The sequence below is a fragment of the Aspergillus eucalypticola genome (genome assembly GCF_003184535.1).
Source record: "Aspergillus eucalypticola CBS 122712 chromosome Unknown BO83scaffold_28, whole genome shotgun sequence".
NCBI classification, from domain to species: Eukaryota; Fungi; Ascomycota; class Eurotiomycetes; order Eurotiales; family Aspergillaceae; genus Aspergillus; species Aspergillus eucalypticola.
This window is the reverse complement of record NW_020290302.1, coordinates 159,763-179,076: the sequence shown is the minus strand read 5'-3', so window position 1 is coordinate 179,076 and position 19,314 is coordinate 159,763. Positions and strand designations below refer to the sequence as shown.

Genomic DNA, 19,314 nt, shown 5'->3' with positions numbered 1-19,314 from the left:
GAGCTGGACCTTTCAGTTAGTGTTCTTCTGCTGCTCTGCTCGTCTTCCATCTCAATTCTTCACAGTCGCATTTTACCTGAACCAGTTGTTCCCCATCCCTCTATCCCTCTCCAGCTAGTAGCTGTTTATTCAGCTTTGGTCGGTCATCGACCTGCCGTCACACACTCTCTCTACTTCAGTTTCTTGGGTGTCCGAACAGCTATCGCTTCTCCGATCGCTGCCTCTTCCCACTCACCCCTCTCAGCTGGATTTCCTCTCCCGCATTGTTCTTATCCGCAACCCGACACTTGCTTCTCGTTTCCCACACATTTCACCTCCCTTCCTTGTGTGCGGGCGCTCGGTCTGCCGTCATTTTTCCTTCTTATCAATCGCCCCTAGAGCTAAATTAGATTCAATCCTTTCCCCCATCTCCATTCACAGTCTTGTCGCGTCCCCATCGGCCGGGCTAAGAAAATGTCATGGCAGCTGCCCCGCTAGAGAGCTCTAGCACCCCGCCTGAAACAACCTCCTCGATTGATTCGACGCGTCCCCTCGGTCATCCCATGGAAGAGTCGGATCCTCAATCCACCCGGAAACGCCCTCGTCTCGACAGTGGGAGTGGTACCTGCGAGTCTAGGTCCATTCCCGACGAATCCGCCGCTACTCGATTCCCCAACGACATCCCGGATGCTCCTGCCACAACGGGCCAGGACGCTTCTCCCTCCTCTCGCCCGGCCAGCCGAGTGGTCATAAAGCTGAAGTCTCCTGTGCCCAACGACAACATGGCGTCCGAGCCTGGTGACTCCCCGGTCGAGCATCCAAGCCGTGATCTTCCCACTCAGTCCGCAGCAGGCGGGACCGGCCTCGACGCTTCCACCGCCATATCGCTATCATCATCACCCACACAGAGCCCGGAGATTGAGGTGGCGGACCTGGAAGATATGGATCAGGACCCGAATACCTCTAGTTGGAAGTCGTTGGGCGAGGCGATGCGCGAACCGGAAACCCCAGAGGTAGTGCAGCTGCATGACCAGCCGCCGCTGGTGGAGACGTTCCCCAGACTTTTCATGGGAAATGAGTTGCGGGAAAATTTGGAGGAGATATGTACGATGATTGAGAAAGGTAAAGCGCTTCTTCGATGGCCTTATGCTGGCTTTTGCCGTGCCGATTCTGACAGTTATTCCATAGGCTCCCAACATGATACCCCGGTATTTGTTGCCGTGAAAGCTTGGTTCGATGACGTCGCAAACAATCTAGATCAGTTGACTTATGAAGTTTTGGCGGAGGACCGGGACTTCTGGGAGGAGCTACCCAGCGTTGTGGATAGCTTGTTGCGCAGAGTGTGAGTGACTTCTACGTGTTTTGGCCTTGGAGAAACTCTATCGAGTTTGCCGATCAACCCCGCAAATCCCAAGTACTAACAGATTCTTAGCGTGGAGCTCCTGCCGGATGAGGGGCGGGGGGTATGGGCTTGTCTAGAAGAGTTCTTCCTCGATTTCGCTCACTTGGCAGCCCATGTCATTGACCTAGATACCATCATCTTGACCCAGGCTGTGGATGACGCAGAGGCCCAGATATCAGACCCGTTATCGAAACCCTACCTGGTGTCACTGGGTTGGATTCTGCAGCTAGGCAATATTCCGTTTTTCCGCACCATGGAGAATATACACGGATCGGACGTAGCGAATCTGGTCGCTCGTACAAACGATCAGGTCGCTGCTGCTTTAGATATCATCCAACACTTGTCCGATCATGCGGCCTGCATTCTGAATCTGATTACCCGCTGGTCTCAACTTTCAACGTCTCTGATTGCCATAGTTAATATTGTGCATAACCTGATAGAATCAGGAAACGAACGGCGACGGTATCACGCCGATGATGCTTTAATAAATTCCTCCATTTGCTCTCGCACCATGAGACGTGCTTACCCATTGATCCGCGCCGCAGATGAGAAATACCAGTTTCACATAACCAAGAAGTCTCCTTGGGTATCGAGTGAGACGAGCGACTCCATGCTACGCCACATTGCTTTCTCCTATACCACGCTATGCAATCGTGATTCAGAGCTTGCTTCACAAATCGCGGAGGATCTCGCGATAGAGCTTTCAGAAGATGTAACCCCTGAGGACCGTTCCTCTATCATTTTCTATGGTTGGAAGTTTGGCGTCCTGAAGAAGCACATCATAGATGGACGAATGGAGCTGCGTGTTTTTGGTGTCGAGACAATGCAGGCAGAACTCGTCCATATCTGGAGGCAACATATCCACAGGAATACCGAAGGCACCATTCACCCTGTGGTTGATTATCTCGTGGGCTTCCTGCGACAAAATCGGATCGTCGAGTATATTGTGGGGATTGAATCTCACCCTCAGCTCATCAGCAGAAGTGGAAACATTGTCGGGTTCCTGGTCGTCACAGCCACGTATACCGATGCGGACACAGACACGATATGGGAGACAGTAACAGAAAGCCCGGATCCTCGAACAGTATCCGAGGTCTTAGGCATGTTGAGCAAAACCTTCCAGATGCATACCTCGAATTCGCCTGCTTTGCTCTACGTGTGCTCGAAGCTGCTAGATCTTCCGTTGGCACGCTTTGACGCACGAATGGTAGATTTCTGTGAACAGCTGCTCCATCAGGTGAGAGAGAAATGCAGCGATAGAAGTCACCGTGAGACCCAGGACCGCATTCATGTGGATGCAATTCCCCTTCGTCTGTGCGTGCGTTTGATCCGCGAGAGCGCCGGTGCCAATGACTTCCCCGTCGAGCACAAGGCCCTTCTGCAGAAGTTCGCAGCCGCCCAGCTGAAATCTTTTATGGACATCGGCCTGAGCGAGGTTGACAAAATGGAGATATATGAGCAATGTCTCAAAGACATCGCTGAGATGAATCAGTTTACCGTGGGCAGTATCCAGGCCTTGAACGCCCTTCTTCCCAGCAATGATTCTTTGGAACTTCGCAAGCTTGCCGAGGAATTCGACCTGACTCGCTTAGTGATTACGGAGTTGGCTCATACTGTGGACTTGAACCAGACCGACTTTACTGATCCGTTTTCTCTGACCGGTTTCTCGTCAAGGGTCCATATGCTGGCCCGGATCATTGATATGGTTCCGGACTCAATAACCCCGGATCTCGGTGATCTGCTTTGGCGTAGAGTCTTTATGTCGAAGCCTCTTGCCCAACAGGGCAGACGCGCCCTCTGGGACATGCTTTGCGCAACTGCCCGGTATAGCGCTCAAGCCAACTCACTCGTTGAGCGCTGTATTCAAGTCTACCTACCCGAGCTCTCGCCCACCGAAGACTATCTTCCCGAGGTTCTTCAGTTCGCGAAGCAGACAATTAATTATGAGGTCCGGTTCAATCCCCCATCAGTTGCTGGCGAGAACGAGGTCATAACGATACCGGGAATGGACCGGATATGGAGCTTTATTCTCACAGCTCCCCCTGGTACAATTGAAACGGACGCGATCACTTTTGCAATTGAGGTTTATCTTGATCATAGCATCATTAACCGGTCTCCACGATCGGCTGTTGAGGCTACCCACATTGCTCTGGTGGACCGTTGCGTGGACCAGCTCAAGTCAGCGGCATCGAGGTTGAAGGAATCCCGCGACAACTCCGACACCGTTCAGGACGCATCCATGGACGCAGTTGCATCCGATACCAATATCAAGGCAGAGGAGCTCAGATTCAGCCGTTCATTACTCTTCCTTCGCCGATTCCTACAGGGGCTACGGTGTCGTCCTCAGTACAGTCCACCACAAAGCCTGCCTCTCGATTCACCTGGAAAACCGATCCAAGGGGATGCAATTGATATCCGCTACCAAACATTCAATGGAGGCACCCAGTCTAAAGTCCGGTCATTGCACATCGGGGATTTGTCAACCGCCGCGGAGCTCGCAGAGACCCTCGTGCGGGTCACGGGGTTCACAAAGTTCAGTACGATCTCTGGTGGACAGAGGATCGATCTACTTGAGAAGCCTGGCATTACCATTCGAGATCTAAAACTCGGCTCAGGCCTACTCCTTATCCGTCGGGACCCAGAAAGTCGTGAACTGGCCATGACTGGTAGACGCCAGTCCCTGACCCTGGTTGATTCTGAGGTACTGAAACATTTTGACGACCTGTACGACCTGCTTGTCCTCGAGGACCATCTAGCACGTGAGGTGTGCATACTCCATTCTCTTTCGGTCTCTGGTAAACGACATTTCTGATTACTGATTAATCCATAGATATATGATTTTCTCGTCGTTTTCCCTCCCCAGGACAGGGTTCTGGAGTTGGTAAAGTCAACGGATAAGACTGAGGACGAGATGTTCCCTATGGACAAGCCGTTTAGTCTCCTTTACTCGGTCAATGCGCTTTCAGTTTCTTTACGTGAAGAAACTCTCGAGGTAAGGGTATGCAGACTCTGTGGTGTACTTCGCTAACGAAGTCGCGTTGTTAGGCATCACCAGATCAAGACTATGTGTCTCACAGCATCCGCGTCTTAGTCTCTGCCTTGACGCGTTCTGAGATGGCGGGTGGCTTGAAAGATAGTCCCACCAAACTTTTATTTGCAACGCACATGGTCGAGTGCCTCCTATATGCGCTTCTGGTACGACCGGCTATTCCTGGTGAAGCGCCGGTCGTTCCGAATCCAACGGCATTGGTTCAACGACTCTTCCACTTTATGGAAGTTGCGCGGCTTCTACCTGTCTCTTCTCCTTCGGAAACAAGCATTACTAAGTTGATCTGTAACTCGTTCGCTGTCCTGACGGAGGGCTCAGTTCGGGATCTAGGTTTCTGGGAGTCTGTCAAGGAACAGCCGCACTTTGATGACCTCCTGTGCTCACTCCTTCTGAAGGAGCATCGCCAGCCCATCCGGAAAGGTATTGCAGAGAATATTGCTGTTGCTTGTAGTCCTTCCAAGTTACTCAGGAAATCGACGAAGCCAATTGATTCTGAGACACAGGGCACACAAGACACACCTGCTCCTGACAATGCCATTCGAATTGAGATCCTTGCAAAAATTTGGAATGCTTTCGACAAGGCTTTCCCTGCGACGCTCGATAACGCAGCTCAATGCCAGGAGTTTTTCGAGATTGCCAATTTAGTTTTCCGCTCCGTCGCTGAGATATCACCGCATGACCTTTCATTTAGCCAATACCTGAAGCAGTGGAGCACAACCATGCTGCGCCATCAAACAGAAGAGGTCATTCTTCTCTTATACTTCAATTTCTGACTCGCTAACCTATCTTATAGTTTGTTGGCCGCGAGCCTGTAGACCATCTCATTCTGGGCTTCGCTCGTCTTCTGAGAATATGCCTGGAGCTGGCAGGTTCTAACGATACCACAGTTGACACTTTGTGAGTTTCGCTACACTTGTGTCCATTGTTCTATACTGACTTTGCAGCGATCTCGCCGAGAGCCTGTTCGATCAATATCTCTTCCCCGACCTTTCGTCACCCTCCACCGATCTCATTGTACCTCAAGTTCCTGTCATGCACACCCAAACCCGGCAGGAGCTGTATAGTATACTTTGTCAACTCTGCAGACTCGATGAGAACAACTACTCTACAATCGTTGAGCGTCTTGAGGATCTTATTCCGCTAGGTCAGAACTCCTGCGAATTTTCCACTTGATTGTATTATCGCTGACTGATATTCCGCCCAACAGACTACACCTATTCTCCCGCTTGGGGCTTCGACCGTTACAAAATGCTCCGGTCTCCAGAAGGTTATGCAGGGCTCAAAAATCTTTCAAACACCTGCTACTTGAATTCCCTCCTGACTCAGCTTTTCATGAACATTGGATTTCGTGACTTCATACTGCAGCTCGATCTTGAGGACCCAGACGGCTCTCAGAAGCTGCTATATGAGACGAAGAAGTTGTTCGGGCACATGCAGGAGACCTGGAGCAAGAGCGTTGACTCGCAGGCTTTTGTCGACACGATACGCACCTATGACAACGAGCCCATCGACGTCACTATTCAGATGGATGTTGACGAGTTCTATAATCTTCTTTTTGACAGATGGGAGGCTCAGATCTCAGACAACGAGAGCAAGAAAAGATTTCGGTCGTTCTATGGTGGGCAGCTTGTCCAGCAAATCAAGTCTAAAGAATGCCCCCATATCTCGGAACGGCTTGAACCGTTTTCCGCTATTCAGTGCGAAATCAAAGACAAAGCGAGCCTCGAGGACAGTCTCCAAGCTTACGTTGAAGGGGAGATCATGCAGGGAGGTAAGTGAAATTCTGGACAGTCAAACACACGAACACCACACTGACAGTTTTGTCTCCGCATCCGCAGATAACAAGTATTCTTGCACATCATGTGGGCGCCACGTTGATGCAGTTAAGCGGGCCTGCTTGAAAGATGTGCCTGACAATCTCATATTTCATTTAAAGCGCTTTGACTTTGACATGGTTACGATGCTGCGAAGTAAGATCAACGATGAATTCCAGTTCCCGGACTTCATCGACATGAGCCCGTACAAAGTTGAATACCTTTCAGACCAGACAGCTGAAGTAAAGGAGGACATTTTTGAACTCGTTGGCGTCTTGGTTCACAGTGGTACGGCTGAATCTGGCCACTACTACTCTTACATCCGTGAGAGACCTACTTCTGGAGCTGGCGGCTCCTGGGTCGAGTTCAATGATTCTGATGTTAGCCGGTTTGACCAAGCAAAACTCGCTGACCAGTGCTTTGGTGGCCATAACGACTCCGGGCAGTCTTCGGCCATGGGCCAGGTCCGGTTCAACAAGGTGTGGAACGCCTATATGCTTTTCTATCAACGTGCTTCTAGCATGGAGGCAGAGAAGGCGATCTACAAACCAACAAAGCCTCAACACCCTGTGGGTGTGTCCTTGCCTAGGGAACTCGCTAACCATATCGTGATGGAGAACGAAATCTTCATCCGTGTCTACTGTCTGATGGACCCATACCACGCTCTCTTCGTTCGATATCTGCTTTCCATGATCCTTGAAGAGCGAGGGCCTCGGAGTGATACCAAGGCCAAAATGGACAAGTCTATGATCTTCATTGCCTTGGATACATTAGAACAGTTACTTTCGAGGTCAAGGGAACCGTTGGGCCTGGACGCATTTGTTACACTGCTCTTCACGGTCATTTCCGAGGTGCCGATGGCGGCTTATAGAGTCATGCAGTGGTTCGAAAACAAGCCGTCAGCAACCCGCAATTTGGTTCTAAGGAGTCCCCATCCGGCCGTCCGCAGCAACTCGATAAGGCTCATAATCTGCTCTCTTTCAAAACTCCAAGGGCTTCAGAAAGGTGCAGATGACGAGGACGTCGAGAAGGAAGTATGGAAGATGAGATACTTGAATAGCTTTGAGAATGTGGTGCGAACTTTGGAAAGCATGTGGTCGACTCTGCATAGCGCGAGCCGCTCTTGGGATGATTACTTCGAGTTCTTGTCGATGCTTGCAAACTTTGGGCAATACGAAGCTGGCATAATTCTCAACAATGGGTTCCTCCTCAAATGCCTTGAAATCGTTTGGCTTGACCATGAGGACTCGAAGCGCCTAAGACGGCAGTACGCTTTCATCATCAAGTTCATGGAGAAGGGCAGGCGATTCTCCTACAAACGACTCATGGATCTCCTTGCCTACCTAATAGCACGCATTGACCTCACTGTTCCGCCGAGCCAAGACGATAAACGGCGAACCTTGCCAGACGGCAGGTACACTCTTACAATGTCGGAGGCCATGTTCATCCGGCCGCTGGGGAAGAGCAAAGAGTTGTCGTTTCTGACAACAGTTCTCACGCATAACAGCAGTCCACCGGCAAGCAGGAATATCGTTACTCTTTTTGTGGACGCAGAGCCCGATGCTGGTCTTATGGATCCAATCTGTAGAACCCTGGAAGAAGGCTTGAGACTGGCACCGGCCAGTCTTTGCGCTCCATTCCTAGAGGCAACCTTGATATTCTGTCGACGAGGCCCTGACGAGGCTCGAATCGTCAGTCTGATTGACTTTGTCGCCAAGGGGGTTGATTCTATCAATGACAGCGGTGGCAGGGAGCATATCGTCTTCTTCACGAGCGTTATGGGCAGTCGCAACGATCGGCTTGGACTCAATGAAGCTTGGTTTTTGAACCATCTCATCGAGATGGTCCCAGAGTGGGCTCCTCCCTTGCTAACTTTTCCCGATAGAGGGGTTCGCAACATGACGCTGGACGTCCTTCGGCAAATCCTATTCAGCGGCGAAGCGGAAGAGGCAGGCGACGATTGGCAGATACGTCAGGCCGAAGTAGCCAAGAAACTGGTAGTTGCGAGCATCAACCGATTGCGCAAAGCATATGTCAATGTCCCAGGCTCTGGCGTTGATCCCAGAGCAGTGGAATCCATCCGCACTGTGGTGGAACATTGCCTAAGCACGTATTTTGGTGATAGTGAAGAAGACCAGGAGGCTATTCTGCAAGCCCAGGGTACGTTATTTTCAGAATCATGTTCGGTTTATTATTACTAACGGAAGACTACAGAAACCATTGCAGCTGTTGAGGACCTGATTGCTGAAGTCCCGGAAGAGCTAGCATCCGGTGAGTTATGATTACTTTTCCATCCAAGTCTATTGCAGCCACTGACTTCCTCTTGCAGAAGACTGGGAGGATAACTCCGTCATGGCCAGTGATTCGGAGATGGGGCTAGCAGGATCTCCGTGAGACCTGCATCTGGTAATGCCTCCGCGGTGGTTCATTGTATCACATATGAGAGACGAATTTATGATAAAACCCTTTTTGTGTGGTTCTGGCCTGCATTTATCGGCGTTTCCTTCTCGCCAGGCTCTATTAGAATTGGGCCTTTGCTTCTGTTCCAGCTAATAAGGTTGCTTTGTGTGTTGGCTTCTACTGTCTTTCGCTTGAGGAGATTTCTGTTTCCGTGGCATGTGTTTATGCAAGGGGGGACTTTGACTTGGCGCCTTTATAGGGATGGTCTGTTATGTGCTTTCTGGGAGGAAGCGAGCTTTAGAACCCTTGCAATGATGATGATCCATAGGCTTGCGTTACTGAACGCCAAAGCCGAATTTCGGAAGCAGTTGTTGGTGTTGCTTTTGCCACCTATCTAGCAAAGTATAAACATAGAAAGTCATAAACCGACTGCACAGAATTTCCAATTTTCTGTCCTCGGTAATGTCTTTGGCGTTGTTTAACTAGCTTTGGTATATCAGGAGACTACATAGTAGACTGATGTTGATGGTATTACTAGGCTGCTGGGCTTTGGTGCCCGAAACACGGACCACGAGTTTCTCAGCGACATGCCTTCTCTATCACTTTTCGTATTCTGGTTCAACACAACCGTCCACAGATCGAGTGTAGTAAACTCATCTCAGGGGACAAATAAGTAAATAGAAGCATCTGTTGAAGCCCAATTCGCTTACTATTAAGCCGGTTCTATTGCTTGCCTCACATTGCCAATGCCAATTTACAGATGTTCTTCCCTCATCATGATCCTGCATCCTAAGATCGGAGAAGACTCACCTGTGAGAGTTCCTTGGGCCTCTGAATTCCCTCTCGGCTCACTCTCACTGATCATTCAGAATCCCTTCGATATTGAGTTCATGTCAATTGACACTGTCTTTACACTGACCTCACTTCACCTATTCTAAGCCTCTCGAACGGTATCTTCATCAACGACCCTACATTCACTTTCTTCTCAGTTTCCTAACACCGAACTCTCAACTGACCACTCTGAGAGACTCGCTTGCTCAGTGAATTTCCACAGGTATAAATACCCCTCTCTCTTCCCTCTCCTCGGGATTTCCAACTTACTTTCCTTCTTACAACTACCTCAGAAGCTTCCATTACAATGCGCTTCAACTACCAACACTCGATCATCGATACACTCTTTTTTCCTTGCATCTTTGCCTCATCAACCTGGGTTCACAACTACATCCTAAACTCAGAGAAATTTTAATCATACTGCGCCTCAACCATCAATAATCACTTGTTGATAAGGATGTCTCATCATGCATCTTTGACTCAGCCTCTGGTCAAAGCTATCCTAAACCAAAAGGATATAGCTTTAATCGACATTTTGGTCGGATGAAGTGTATAGCTTCTATGAAACTTCATAAAGCTCCTCTGCTTGGATATTGGGTCCTTGGTCTGGACATTGCGTCCTCTGTCTAGACATTGGGTGCTTGGTCTGGACATTGCGTGCTTGGTCTGGACATTGGGAACTCCTTGTAAGAGGGGATGTGGACGGGGATCTGATAGAGGACGTTGGGTCTTTGCTTGAGTATTAGATCCTCCGTTTGGACATTGGGGCCGAGATGGCCACGGACAACAAGATCAGAAACGTTATTGGAATAGAAACCGTTCTTGCAAGTAAAAGCGGTTCTTCCAGCGACTCAGGTGGCAGTAAGCACTCTGCTATCTGTGGAGGTCGTGAACCCAGGGACGGCCTGTCACGCTGTACGCAAACTATTTCGAACTGAGGTCAAACAGGCAAGCAGCTGTACCGCTACCATATCGACATCTCAGGCGACACAGCTGGTAGAAAGCCTACCGGCAAGAAAGTGTGTTATATCATATATTTATCTTCGAAGCATATCTTTCTCAAGTTTATAAGACTGTTTTAACAGTTAACATCGCTTCCTTGAGAAATCAGAAGCTCCTCGGTCATATCAAAGTTTCCAATACTACTTTGATTTTACTCTCCAAGAATGGATTATTTCGTCTTTGATGAAACAAATCGTTGGAGAAAGATACTGAAGCACACGCTGCAGTATACTTTGTGGGCTAAAAAAGACTCCAAAATCTGGGAAATTAAGAAACCGCAAGGCAGGCTCAATATGCCGATAACCTGTTTATTATTGCCTTGCCTGTGTTGATAAAACACAAATCAGAGCCAGATTAACATATATACTATATAGGGTAAGTAAGCTGTTCTTTGATCTTCGTGTCTTTGAGTTTTCTTTCTAATTATTACCTACAGCAGCCATGAGGCTTCGACAGCTTGGCACCATATGATTTATGGTACATTGTGAAAGGAGCTATTATAGCCAACAGAAAAGAAAAAGCTACATAAGCCACGTCTTTGTGGATCAGTGGCGGAGTACTACTCAGTACTTATCCCGTCTTCGTCTTTACCTATAATAATGACAAGATCATAACACCTAGAGTATTTATAAATATATAAATCTCTAAGCTCTTTTGGATCTTGTTTTATACTACTACCAAGATTGGTCAACTGCAAGGATTTGGAACCCTTACTGCTGCAAATATGCTTCACGGGTTCTCAGCTGCCAAGGATAGGAAATGCTTGCCAGACTTACTACTGCCTGTTATTTTGGCGAAAATGGCCATTTTTTTTCCCCCATAATTCTACTGGGAAATGTTTTCAACATAAATCATATTTCCAAGTCGGATGATCCTGCAACAGGGTCTTTACGACAATGGAACCTCATCACCGTGGATGAAAAAGACCAAATGGCTGAATTTTGGCATAATATGCGACTTTCTTTGCTAATATAATATTAATATATCCAGTAAAGGAGTACATCGTTGCAGTTTGCCGAAGGCTGACATCAAGCTGCAGACACTCGGGATGGGGCGTGTCTCTTCGCATACTTTCTAGCTATGCTTTGGATGATCTCTTACGTTGAAGATTGAGGTGAGAGCATCTAGTCTGTCCAATGCGGGAGGGGCAGATTTGATAGACAAGAAGGGTGTTAGCTGCGGTTGGTGATGTATTCCTACAGAAAAAAAAATCTACAGATGGGAATTCGACCGACTGATAGTAACCCAAGTGACAGGGTTTATTCGTGGGTTTATGCTGCGATCCCGACAGTGTTGTTATGTGCAGAAAGGATGGAGATTGCGGAGGGATCATAGTGTGATTCTGAGGGTGTTGAAAGAAACCATGTTGAACTATAGTCTGTTTGTGGCTAATTTTATTTTTATTTTATTCATGGCTCTACATCGACGAAACTTGTAGACATCTCATCCACTTCTTCAGAAGTGGCTTATTCTAGTTTTACATTCGTCTATCATACGTCCTGGCCGTTAAGACTCTGGAATAAAAGGGGTGAGGGCGCCTGCGCCCATACCGAGATGCGAAATACAGGTCACACAGTAATCGGATACTACACATCTTCAAACTCCTCGTCGTCATCCTCATCCGACTCTTCTTCTTTCTTGACCTCCGGTTCAGTCTTGACCTTCTTCGCCGTCGGTCCTTCATCACTTCCCGTGGCTGGCGTCGCCGCTGCTGTCTGAGACGTGCTGACGCTCGAGTAGTCCGTATCCAACTCCCGCTTGATGCCTACCGAAGACGTAGTCGAAGTTTGCTGCATCGGTGCACTGGTAGGGCCTCCACCAGGCGTAGGCGTAGCATTAACAGCAGGGGAACCACCCGCATCACTAGCAGACACACCCACGTCCTCGAACTCATCGAACTCATCCGAATCCTCTTCCGCACTGCTTGCGTCTTCCTGCGCCTGGAGGGCCTTCTCGCGCTCCATCTCAGCATAGTACGCCGCGACCTTGTCATCCAGACCGTTGATCTCCGGTTTCCGGTCTTCGTCTTCACCCTTGATCTCCGGTTTGATGTCGACGTCGGTCTCGGATTTGACCTGCGGCCCCCCGCCCGCTGACGTGGACACCGTGGAGTGAGTGTGCCAGACTGGCAGGGCATTCTGTTTCTCGACTGCTGCTTTGCGCGCCGCTTCGGCAGCTTGTTCGGCGGCGGATTTCTCTTCGCTAGAGGTGAGTGAGATTTCGAGGGCGGTGGCATCGGTCTTGGTGTTTCCGCGGACGGCTTCTTGTTGTTGTTTCGAGGGCACGATGACTGCTGCTCGCGTGGGGTGGGTTTGCTGGTTCCGGACGACGTCGATTTTATGGTCCCAGGCTGTGTCGAAGTCGTTGGGGGGGATTTCAACGGAATCGATTTGTTTGAGGAGTTTGAGCATCGTGTCCAGTTGGTTCATTAGTTTGCTGTTTTTCTCGTGCCCGGTTCTGTCGATGCCTTCGGCGCCTTTGACATCTTCGGTACGTTCGAGGATCGCCCCGCAATTTTGGCATTCGAAGCCTTCTTCGCTGTAGAGACTGAGGACGTCGAGTTCGGTCCATTCGGAGCCGCAGCGCAGGCAGATGTATTCTTTGCGCTCTTGACTGGGTGTGTATTGTGCCTTTATTGTGGAGGTGAGTTTCGAGACTTTGTATTTGATCGCGTCGACCACGGGGTGCAGTGGGATGTAGTAGTATTCGCGGTTCACGGGACGTGTTGAGCCATCACGGATTTCAGCGCGCGTGCTCCTGTTTTTGGGTGATTGTCAGTGTCGGTGGTTTCTCCGTGAGGGTGATGTTGGTATAGGCGTGGGTGTAGCTTACACGGAGATGAGGCGGTCTTCGCGCAACTTGGCGCAGAGTTTCCGTAGGTCTTTTTGTTGCATACCTAGGAGGAATGCAAGGTCTTCTGCATGTAGACTATAGGTTATCTGGTCAGCATGGAGTGTCCGTTGCGATGCGATGATATCGGTGCGGGACGTACACGGAGTGGATGAAGAGCGCATCTACTACGAGGATGTGGCGGGTCTCGTAGAAGGCGCGCACGACACTGCGAATGAGAGTGTTTGCGAGATCCATGGTAGCTGTTGTAATTCAATAATTTTATTAGGAGGCGGAATATAATACAAAGAGGGAATGGTGAGGTGGTGGTGGTCAAGCTGGAGATTCAGTCGGCGCAACCGGCGCAAATGTCCTTGTCTTCCAGTGTCAAGCTCGGCGCTGCAAGATCACCATGCTTTGTCGGAGAGCTACCGATAGGACGTAAATAACGAGAGCTCGGTTATAGTATATAACAGGCCGACAGATACCGCGCAGGGAGAGTGAGGGGATTGACTGGCGAGAGATGAAAGAGAAGATGAGGTTTGAATGAATGAAGCCGGCGGAGATGACCGACACCTCAGGCATACATGCATTGTTCTGCCTGGGGCATGCACATCCCCGCAATCGGACTAGCGCGGAGATAGAAATCCGGCAACAGAAAGAAAAGGCGAGCAGAAAAGCGCATCGACAAGCAGCTTTTCCCATGCCGCTCCACATTATCCTGCGACGCTCTTTGGCCCCCCATTTGTCAATTTCCGGCGCGCGCACTTCTCTGCGTACCCCCCAAGCGCGGTTCTATTCTCCCGAGTACCTACAATCGCTCAAGGCCCGTCGCATTCCATGGACAATAACGAAGGAAGACCTCCGCAAGCCGGAGGCGGAGCTGATCGAGGTCGTAAGAAGCGGAATATGGGACGATCCGAGTGGAGGTATGTTGTGCCAGTTCCCCGATCCGAGATATCTGGGTTGAGCAATCGATTGTCTGACTTCCAGCTAACCCAGAAAGTCGGAATATGGTAGATAAGAGAGCCCGCCACGATGCTCAGCAGGAAGCGAAACGTCGCAAGATCGAGAATGGAGAGGATGTCAGGGCTCCTGTGTATGCGACGCAATTCTCTCAGGAGGATATCGAGAGCGAGCAGCGCCGCCCCAAGAAGAAGGTCGCCGTGCTGCTGGGATACTCGGGAACCGGATACAAGGGCATGCAATTGTATGGTTACAGTCTCTTGCGAATTATCTCAGATTATATTGGAACTCTTACTGATTGTCGGTAGGAGCGAGACGGAAAAGACCATCGAAGGAGAGCTCTTTGCGGCGTTCGTAGCGGCTGGCGCTATCTCTAAGGCCAACGCAACTGATCCGAAGAAGTCATCGCTGGTGCGGTGCGCGCGTACCGACAAGGGTGTCCACGCCGCGGGAAACATTGTCTCCTTGAAGTTGATCGTCGAAGACGAAGACATCATTCAAAAGATTAACGAGAAGCTCAGCTCGCAAATTCGCGTATGGGACATTCTCGTCACGAACAAGTCTTTTAGCAGTTATCAGCTGTGCGACTCTCGCATCTACGAATACCTCATCCCAACCCACTGTTTCCTGCCGCCTCACCCCAGCACTTACCTGGGTAAGAAGCTCGTCGAGTACGCCGAGAAGGAAGGTGACATGGAAGGTTACAAGGCCCGACAGGAAGAGGTAGCGAGCTACTGGGAAGAGACCGACGAGAAGTACGTCCGACCGATCCTCGACAACACGCCCGAGGATATCCGCAAGCTCGTTGAGAAGGTGCTCCACCTGAACGATGAGGACCGGTCCGCGCAAGACGACATGTTCCAGACACAAGACAAGCCCGCATCAGAGGAAACCACCGAACAGCCATCTACTGAAGAAAAGCCCGCAGCCGCCGAAAACGACGAGGCCGAAGAAGCGCGCCGACGTAAGGTCTTCGAGACCGTCAAGGCCATCAAAGCCGCCTACCTCCAGGCGAAGAGGGCCTACCGCATTCCGGCCCAACGCCTGGCCCGCGTGCAAGAAGCCCTGGACAAGTATGTCGGAACGAATAACTTCTTCAACTACACCATCCAAAAAACCCACGCCGACCCATCCTCGAAACGTCACATCAAGTCCTTCAAGATGGCCGAACAGCCCATCATCATTAATGGCACCGAATGGCTCAGCCTCAAGGTCCACGGTCAAAGTTTCATGATGCACCAGATCCGCAAGATGGTTGCCATGGCTGCCATGGTTGTGCGCTGCGGCTGTGATCCCCAGCGCATTGTCGAGACCTACGGTGCCAATAAGATCGCTATCCCTAAGGCGCCTGGTCTGGGCTTGCTTCTTGAACGGCCCGTCTTCGACTCGTATAACCGCAAGACCCATGAGACGGGCAAAGACCCCATCGATTTCGACAAGCATGCTGATACCATTAATGAGTTTAAGCAGCGTGAGATCTATGATCGGATCTTCCGTGAGGAGGAAGAAACTCATGCGTATGTTTATCACTCCCCTGTTTTCCTTGATCCTTTCACAAAACTAATACTTGTATCTAGTTTCTCCGCTTTCTTCGGTCACCTCGACCACTACTCGCAAGAGGAGTTCCTCTACGTCACATCTGGTGGCATTCCGGCTGCCAGGCTGGTCTCGGTGCCTGCTAACGGCACGGAGGAGAAGAAGTCGCAGCGTGAGGCGTTGGCAGAGGTAGAGGGTGCTGCGTCGGAGGATGAGGGTGCTCCCCCGAACGGAGGCGAAGAGGGGGGTTAGACATATCGTCCATAGCTAATTTGCTGTTTATTACGAATGGTTGATATGTTAGACCTGTATGTATAAGAGCTATTGTTGTCCAGTAGCTATCATGATATATCGTTTCCAAAAGTTGCCAACTAAACAAATGTTTGATAAAAGAAAAGGGGGGCGTAGATCGCCCCGAAGAACCGTCCTATCATTCTGGCTGCTTCTCGTTGTTCTACCCCCGTATTCCTTTCGAAGTTGCGAAGCAAAAGGAGTCATGATCGAACCCCTAGACAATTCTGCCTGCATTCTGGCAGACGAACTGGACCACACACTGTGGTCCGATCAAATCACGATACCCTTTGCATATGCATCCATATACTTGCCCAAAGATGCGTCTGTAGCCATTCACGGTTAGCTTACCAAATAACCAACTGCTAAGTATGGAAGGGTGGGAGCAGGCAAATGGCAACGTACAAATAGACACGGCCTCGTTGAGCGCATCCTGCATATAGGTGGGTGCACTCTGCATGCCCACATCAAGAGTAAGAGGAAAGGAGTCAGTCACTGCGATTATACATCCCGACTTGTCTTCTTTAGGGAGGGGTTCTCGTACCGCCAGATTAGCTCCGTCTTGCAGCCAACCTTTGATCTCTACTGCATCGGCCTGCACTGCGTTCCAGTAGCTTTGGAGAACCTTGACGTTCTGCTGGAACACAGTGAACTGCTCATCGCCCAAGGTCTCCAAGCCAGTTCGAGCTTGATCAATAGCATCGATTTCGGCATTTTTATCTTTGATCTGCTTGGTTTTCTCATCAATCTGATTTTGTATGACTATAGAGATGATTTTGTAAGCTTCGCATCTCCCCAAGAACTAGGATTTCTGAGAAAGCAGACTTACTGCCCATGGAAATGGCGATGCCGGCCACTGCAGCAGCCGTGGCTCCGGCGAAAACAAGACCACCGATCTGTAAGATATATCCATGTTAGTTATCAAGTGTCGTGAATCTATTTCCAGAAACAGGCGCCCAAGTAAAGAGGAGGGGGGGGGGGGGGGGGGGGGAGAAGGTGGAAAAAGGCAACCCAGTTGAGCAGGGACATACCAAGATAAATGGAGCAACAGGCCCCGACAAGGCAAGTCCAATACCAGCTGCTGACAGCCCGGCTCCCAGGCCAACACCGAGTGCCAATAGAGATATACGCAGCTTGCCCAATTTGTCATTCAAGTCATTGAATTCTGCGAGTAGGTCCTCTATATCCTGTCTCAGTTCCCCCTGCTTATCTTTACCCCACTGACCGAACTGAGCTTTGAACAAGATAAAATCGTTGACTAGATTATTGAAATCCTTATTAATCTGTTCGCCCTTCTCCCTGAATCCATCTGCCCTCTATAGTGAGCGAACCAGTTAGCTTGTCGCAAGATAGCATGCATATATGGTATGGATGACCGACTTCAATGAATTTGTTGATTTGTTCCAATCGTAGTTCCACGGTTAGACTTTCATCAGAACATAGCGGAACAATAAGCTTATCGAAGCCTAGAGTTGCAGTGGATTGTCAGCGTGAGGAAGTCTGGGATGGGCAGAGGGCAAGTAAAACTTACTGGAGCCATACTGACTGATTTCAGCTGCCATAGTCCGGCTAGTGGTGAGCACAGCGTTGTATTTCTTGCAAAGACGAAGTAAATTAGCATAAATGATTCAAAAACACATGTCCAACAACAGAAACTCTTAAGAGGGAGAAAAGAAGGGGTAGCGGGGCAAATCATCCATACGGATTTATTCTCATTTAACTGCACAAGAAAGTTTGTCTGTTCGAGCTGATCGATTTCGGCAATCTTCACTTGCAATGCTGTGAACGAGCCATCAATCGCCACGACTGCCGCGCTGGCAGCACTCGCGTCCTCTTGCATCTTGGCCACTGTGTCCTCCCTGGACATGGTCTTTGCGGCACCCAACGACAGCTTCCTCTTATCATCCTCGGTCTTAATGGGATTGTTGGCCTCGGCTCCATCGCTGAGAGCTTTCCGCTCCTCTTCAGAGAGTGATGTCGCTACGTCCAGATACTTCTGGGGCGTAGGGTCACTGCCCACCAGCTGGTTGACTTTGTTGGCGACCTCCTCATAGGAGGGTGGGGAGTCTCCAGCCACGTAGGTAGGAGGAGGAGGAGGAACAATCGTTGCGGTTGCCATTGTAAGATAGTGGTGGATTGAATGGTCTGGAGAGAAGGGAGTAGAACGAAAATAGATGAGTTAGCTTGTGGTGTAGTCTGTTCTTCGAATAGATACGAGAGAATGGTGCTTCAGGGTCGATAGTAAGAGTCTTCATGTCCTTTGCTGGCTACCTTATATACTGTAGCCATCGTTCACTCATTCATCCTCTTTTCATCTCGAAAGGAGGAGGTGGCAAGTCTGCCTGCATATTCTTTTCGAGATGCGTCATGCTATGCACATCCCTCAAGCTGAGCTGCCTCGGAACTTGCAGTAGATGTTGGCTACCAAGAGTCGAGGAGAAAGATGACAAGGATGATAGTTGGTTCGGGAAAATGGAGGGGAAGCAGCTGAATCCGCCAGGTCCCCATGTCGCACGTCACCTGCACCGCCAAGGCACAGCTGAGATTCAAGCGAGTTCAGCATTTCGGATGACTGAGTCCAGCTTCTGCCTTTGCCACCTGCTCAAAGTTGAAAGGAATCGCGCTATAAGACATGCCTCAGGAAAGAAACGAAGTGGAGAATGTGAACGAGTTGTGGTATTGTTGAGTTCAAGATGCAGCTTCATACATGACATCTAGGAAAGCCCCACACCCACACACACTAGTAAGTGATTGATTAAACTTGGAGTGTCTTTCAAATCCCGGCGAAACAGAGTTATCTTCGTGCGAGATATGCTAACGGTGAAGTGGGGTATGTGTATGCGTATGCATGCAGTGTAGGAGGGGAAGATCGAAGAAAAGTCCGTAATTTCTCAGCTGGTGTGTCGCAAGATAATTAGTTAGTGGGAGCAATGAATCTATTAGTCGGCTAGATATACTCATTGCGGCGTAGTAACATATAAGTGCTATACTAGTATGATGGAGATAGGGATATTAAAGGCCTTAGCCGCATCGTACTAGTACGTGTATCTTAATTGTCCGGCCGTTGGTCTGGACGGTCTTTCAGCTGCTACCTTATAGTCTACATTCACCACTTAAAAAAAAAAAAAGGATACAGATAAATTCCCCCGCTTGATCGGTAGCCAATAAAAATTCTGCTTAGGGTAGATGGGTGCCCCAAGACTGAGAGCTCAGTG

The 19,314-nt window shown here is 49.6% G+C and overlaps 5 protein-coding genes across 5 annotated transcripts; 3 read left to right on the top strand and 2 right to left on the bottom strand.

The window, feature by feature from the left end:
• The first annotated feature begins 70 nt into the window (after positions 1-70).
• Positions 71-9,050, top strand: BO83DRAFT_440404 (putative ubiquitin C-terminal hydrolase). The gene is made up of 11 exons (XM_025536257.1): positions 71-1,101; positions 1,168-1,321; positions 1,412-4,145; positions 4,212-4,373; positions 4,427-5,173; positions 5,224-5,327; positions 5,375-5,574; positions 5,638-6,201; positions 6,269-8,404; positions 8,459-8,515; positions 8,574-9,050. Exons 1-11 carry the CDS (start codon positions 459-461, stop codon positions 8,636-8,638), a joined length of 7,566 nt encoding a protein of 2,521 aa, XP_025384344.1. The 5' UTR covers positions 71-458; the 3' UTR covers positions 8,639-9,050.
• A 2,906-nt stretch (positions 9,051-11,956) lies between these two features.
• BO83DRAFT_420081 (putative transcription factor TFIIE complex alpha subunit) lies at positions 11,957-13,811 on the bottom strand. The gene is made up of 3 exons (XM_025534915.1): positions 13,470-13,811; positions 13,310-13,405; positions 11,957-13,234 (listed from the first exon to the last, which is right to left on the bottom strand). The coding sequence occupies exons 1-3, from the start codon at positions 13,562-13,564 to the stop codon at positions 12,064-12,066; spliced, it is 1,362 nt and encodes a 453-aa protein (XP_025384343.1). The 5' UTR covers positions 13,565-13,811; the 3' UTR covers positions 11,957-12,063.
• A 185-nt stretch (positions 13,812-13,996) lies between these two features.
• Positions 13,997-16,188, top strand: BO83DRAFT_122257 (pseudouridine synthase PUS2). The gene is made up of 4 exons (XM_025526037.1): positions 13,997-14,235; positions 14,309-14,516; positions 14,581-15,789; positions 15,850-16,188. Exons 1-4 carry the CDS (start codon positions 14,010-14,012, stop codon positions 16,058-16,060), a joined length of 1,854 nt encoding a protein of 617 aa, XP_025384342.1. The 5' UTR covers positions 13,997-14,009; the 3' UTR covers positions 16,061-16,188.
• A 28-nt stretch (positions 16,189-16,216) lies between these two features.
• BO83DRAFT_122236 (uncharacterized protein) lies at positions 16,217-18,350 on the bottom strand. Its single transcript, XM_025526035.1, has 8 exons — positions 17,802-18,350; positions 17,631-17,694; positions 17,480-17,565; positions 17,131-17,415; positions 16,929-16,995; positions 16,644-16,861; positions 16,505-16,553; positions 16,217-16,425 (listed from the first exon to the last, which is right to left on the bottom strand). Exons 1-8 carry the CDS (start codon positions 18,216-18,218, stop codon positions 16,373-16,375), a joined length of 1,239 nt encoding a protein of 412 aa, XP_025384341.1. The 5' UTR covers positions 18,219-18,350; the 3' UTR covers positions 16,217-16,372.
• On the top strand, positions 18,253-19,174 carry BO83DRAFT_122239 (uncharacterized protein). The gene has a single exon (XM_025526036.1). The coding sequence runs from the start codon at positions 18,353-18,355 to the stop codon at positions 18,815-18,817; it is 465 nt and encodes a 154-aa protein (XP_025384340.1). The 5' UTR covers positions 18,253-18,352; the 3' UTR covers positions 18,818-19,174.
• Positions 19,175-19,314: the final 140 nt, after the last annotated feature.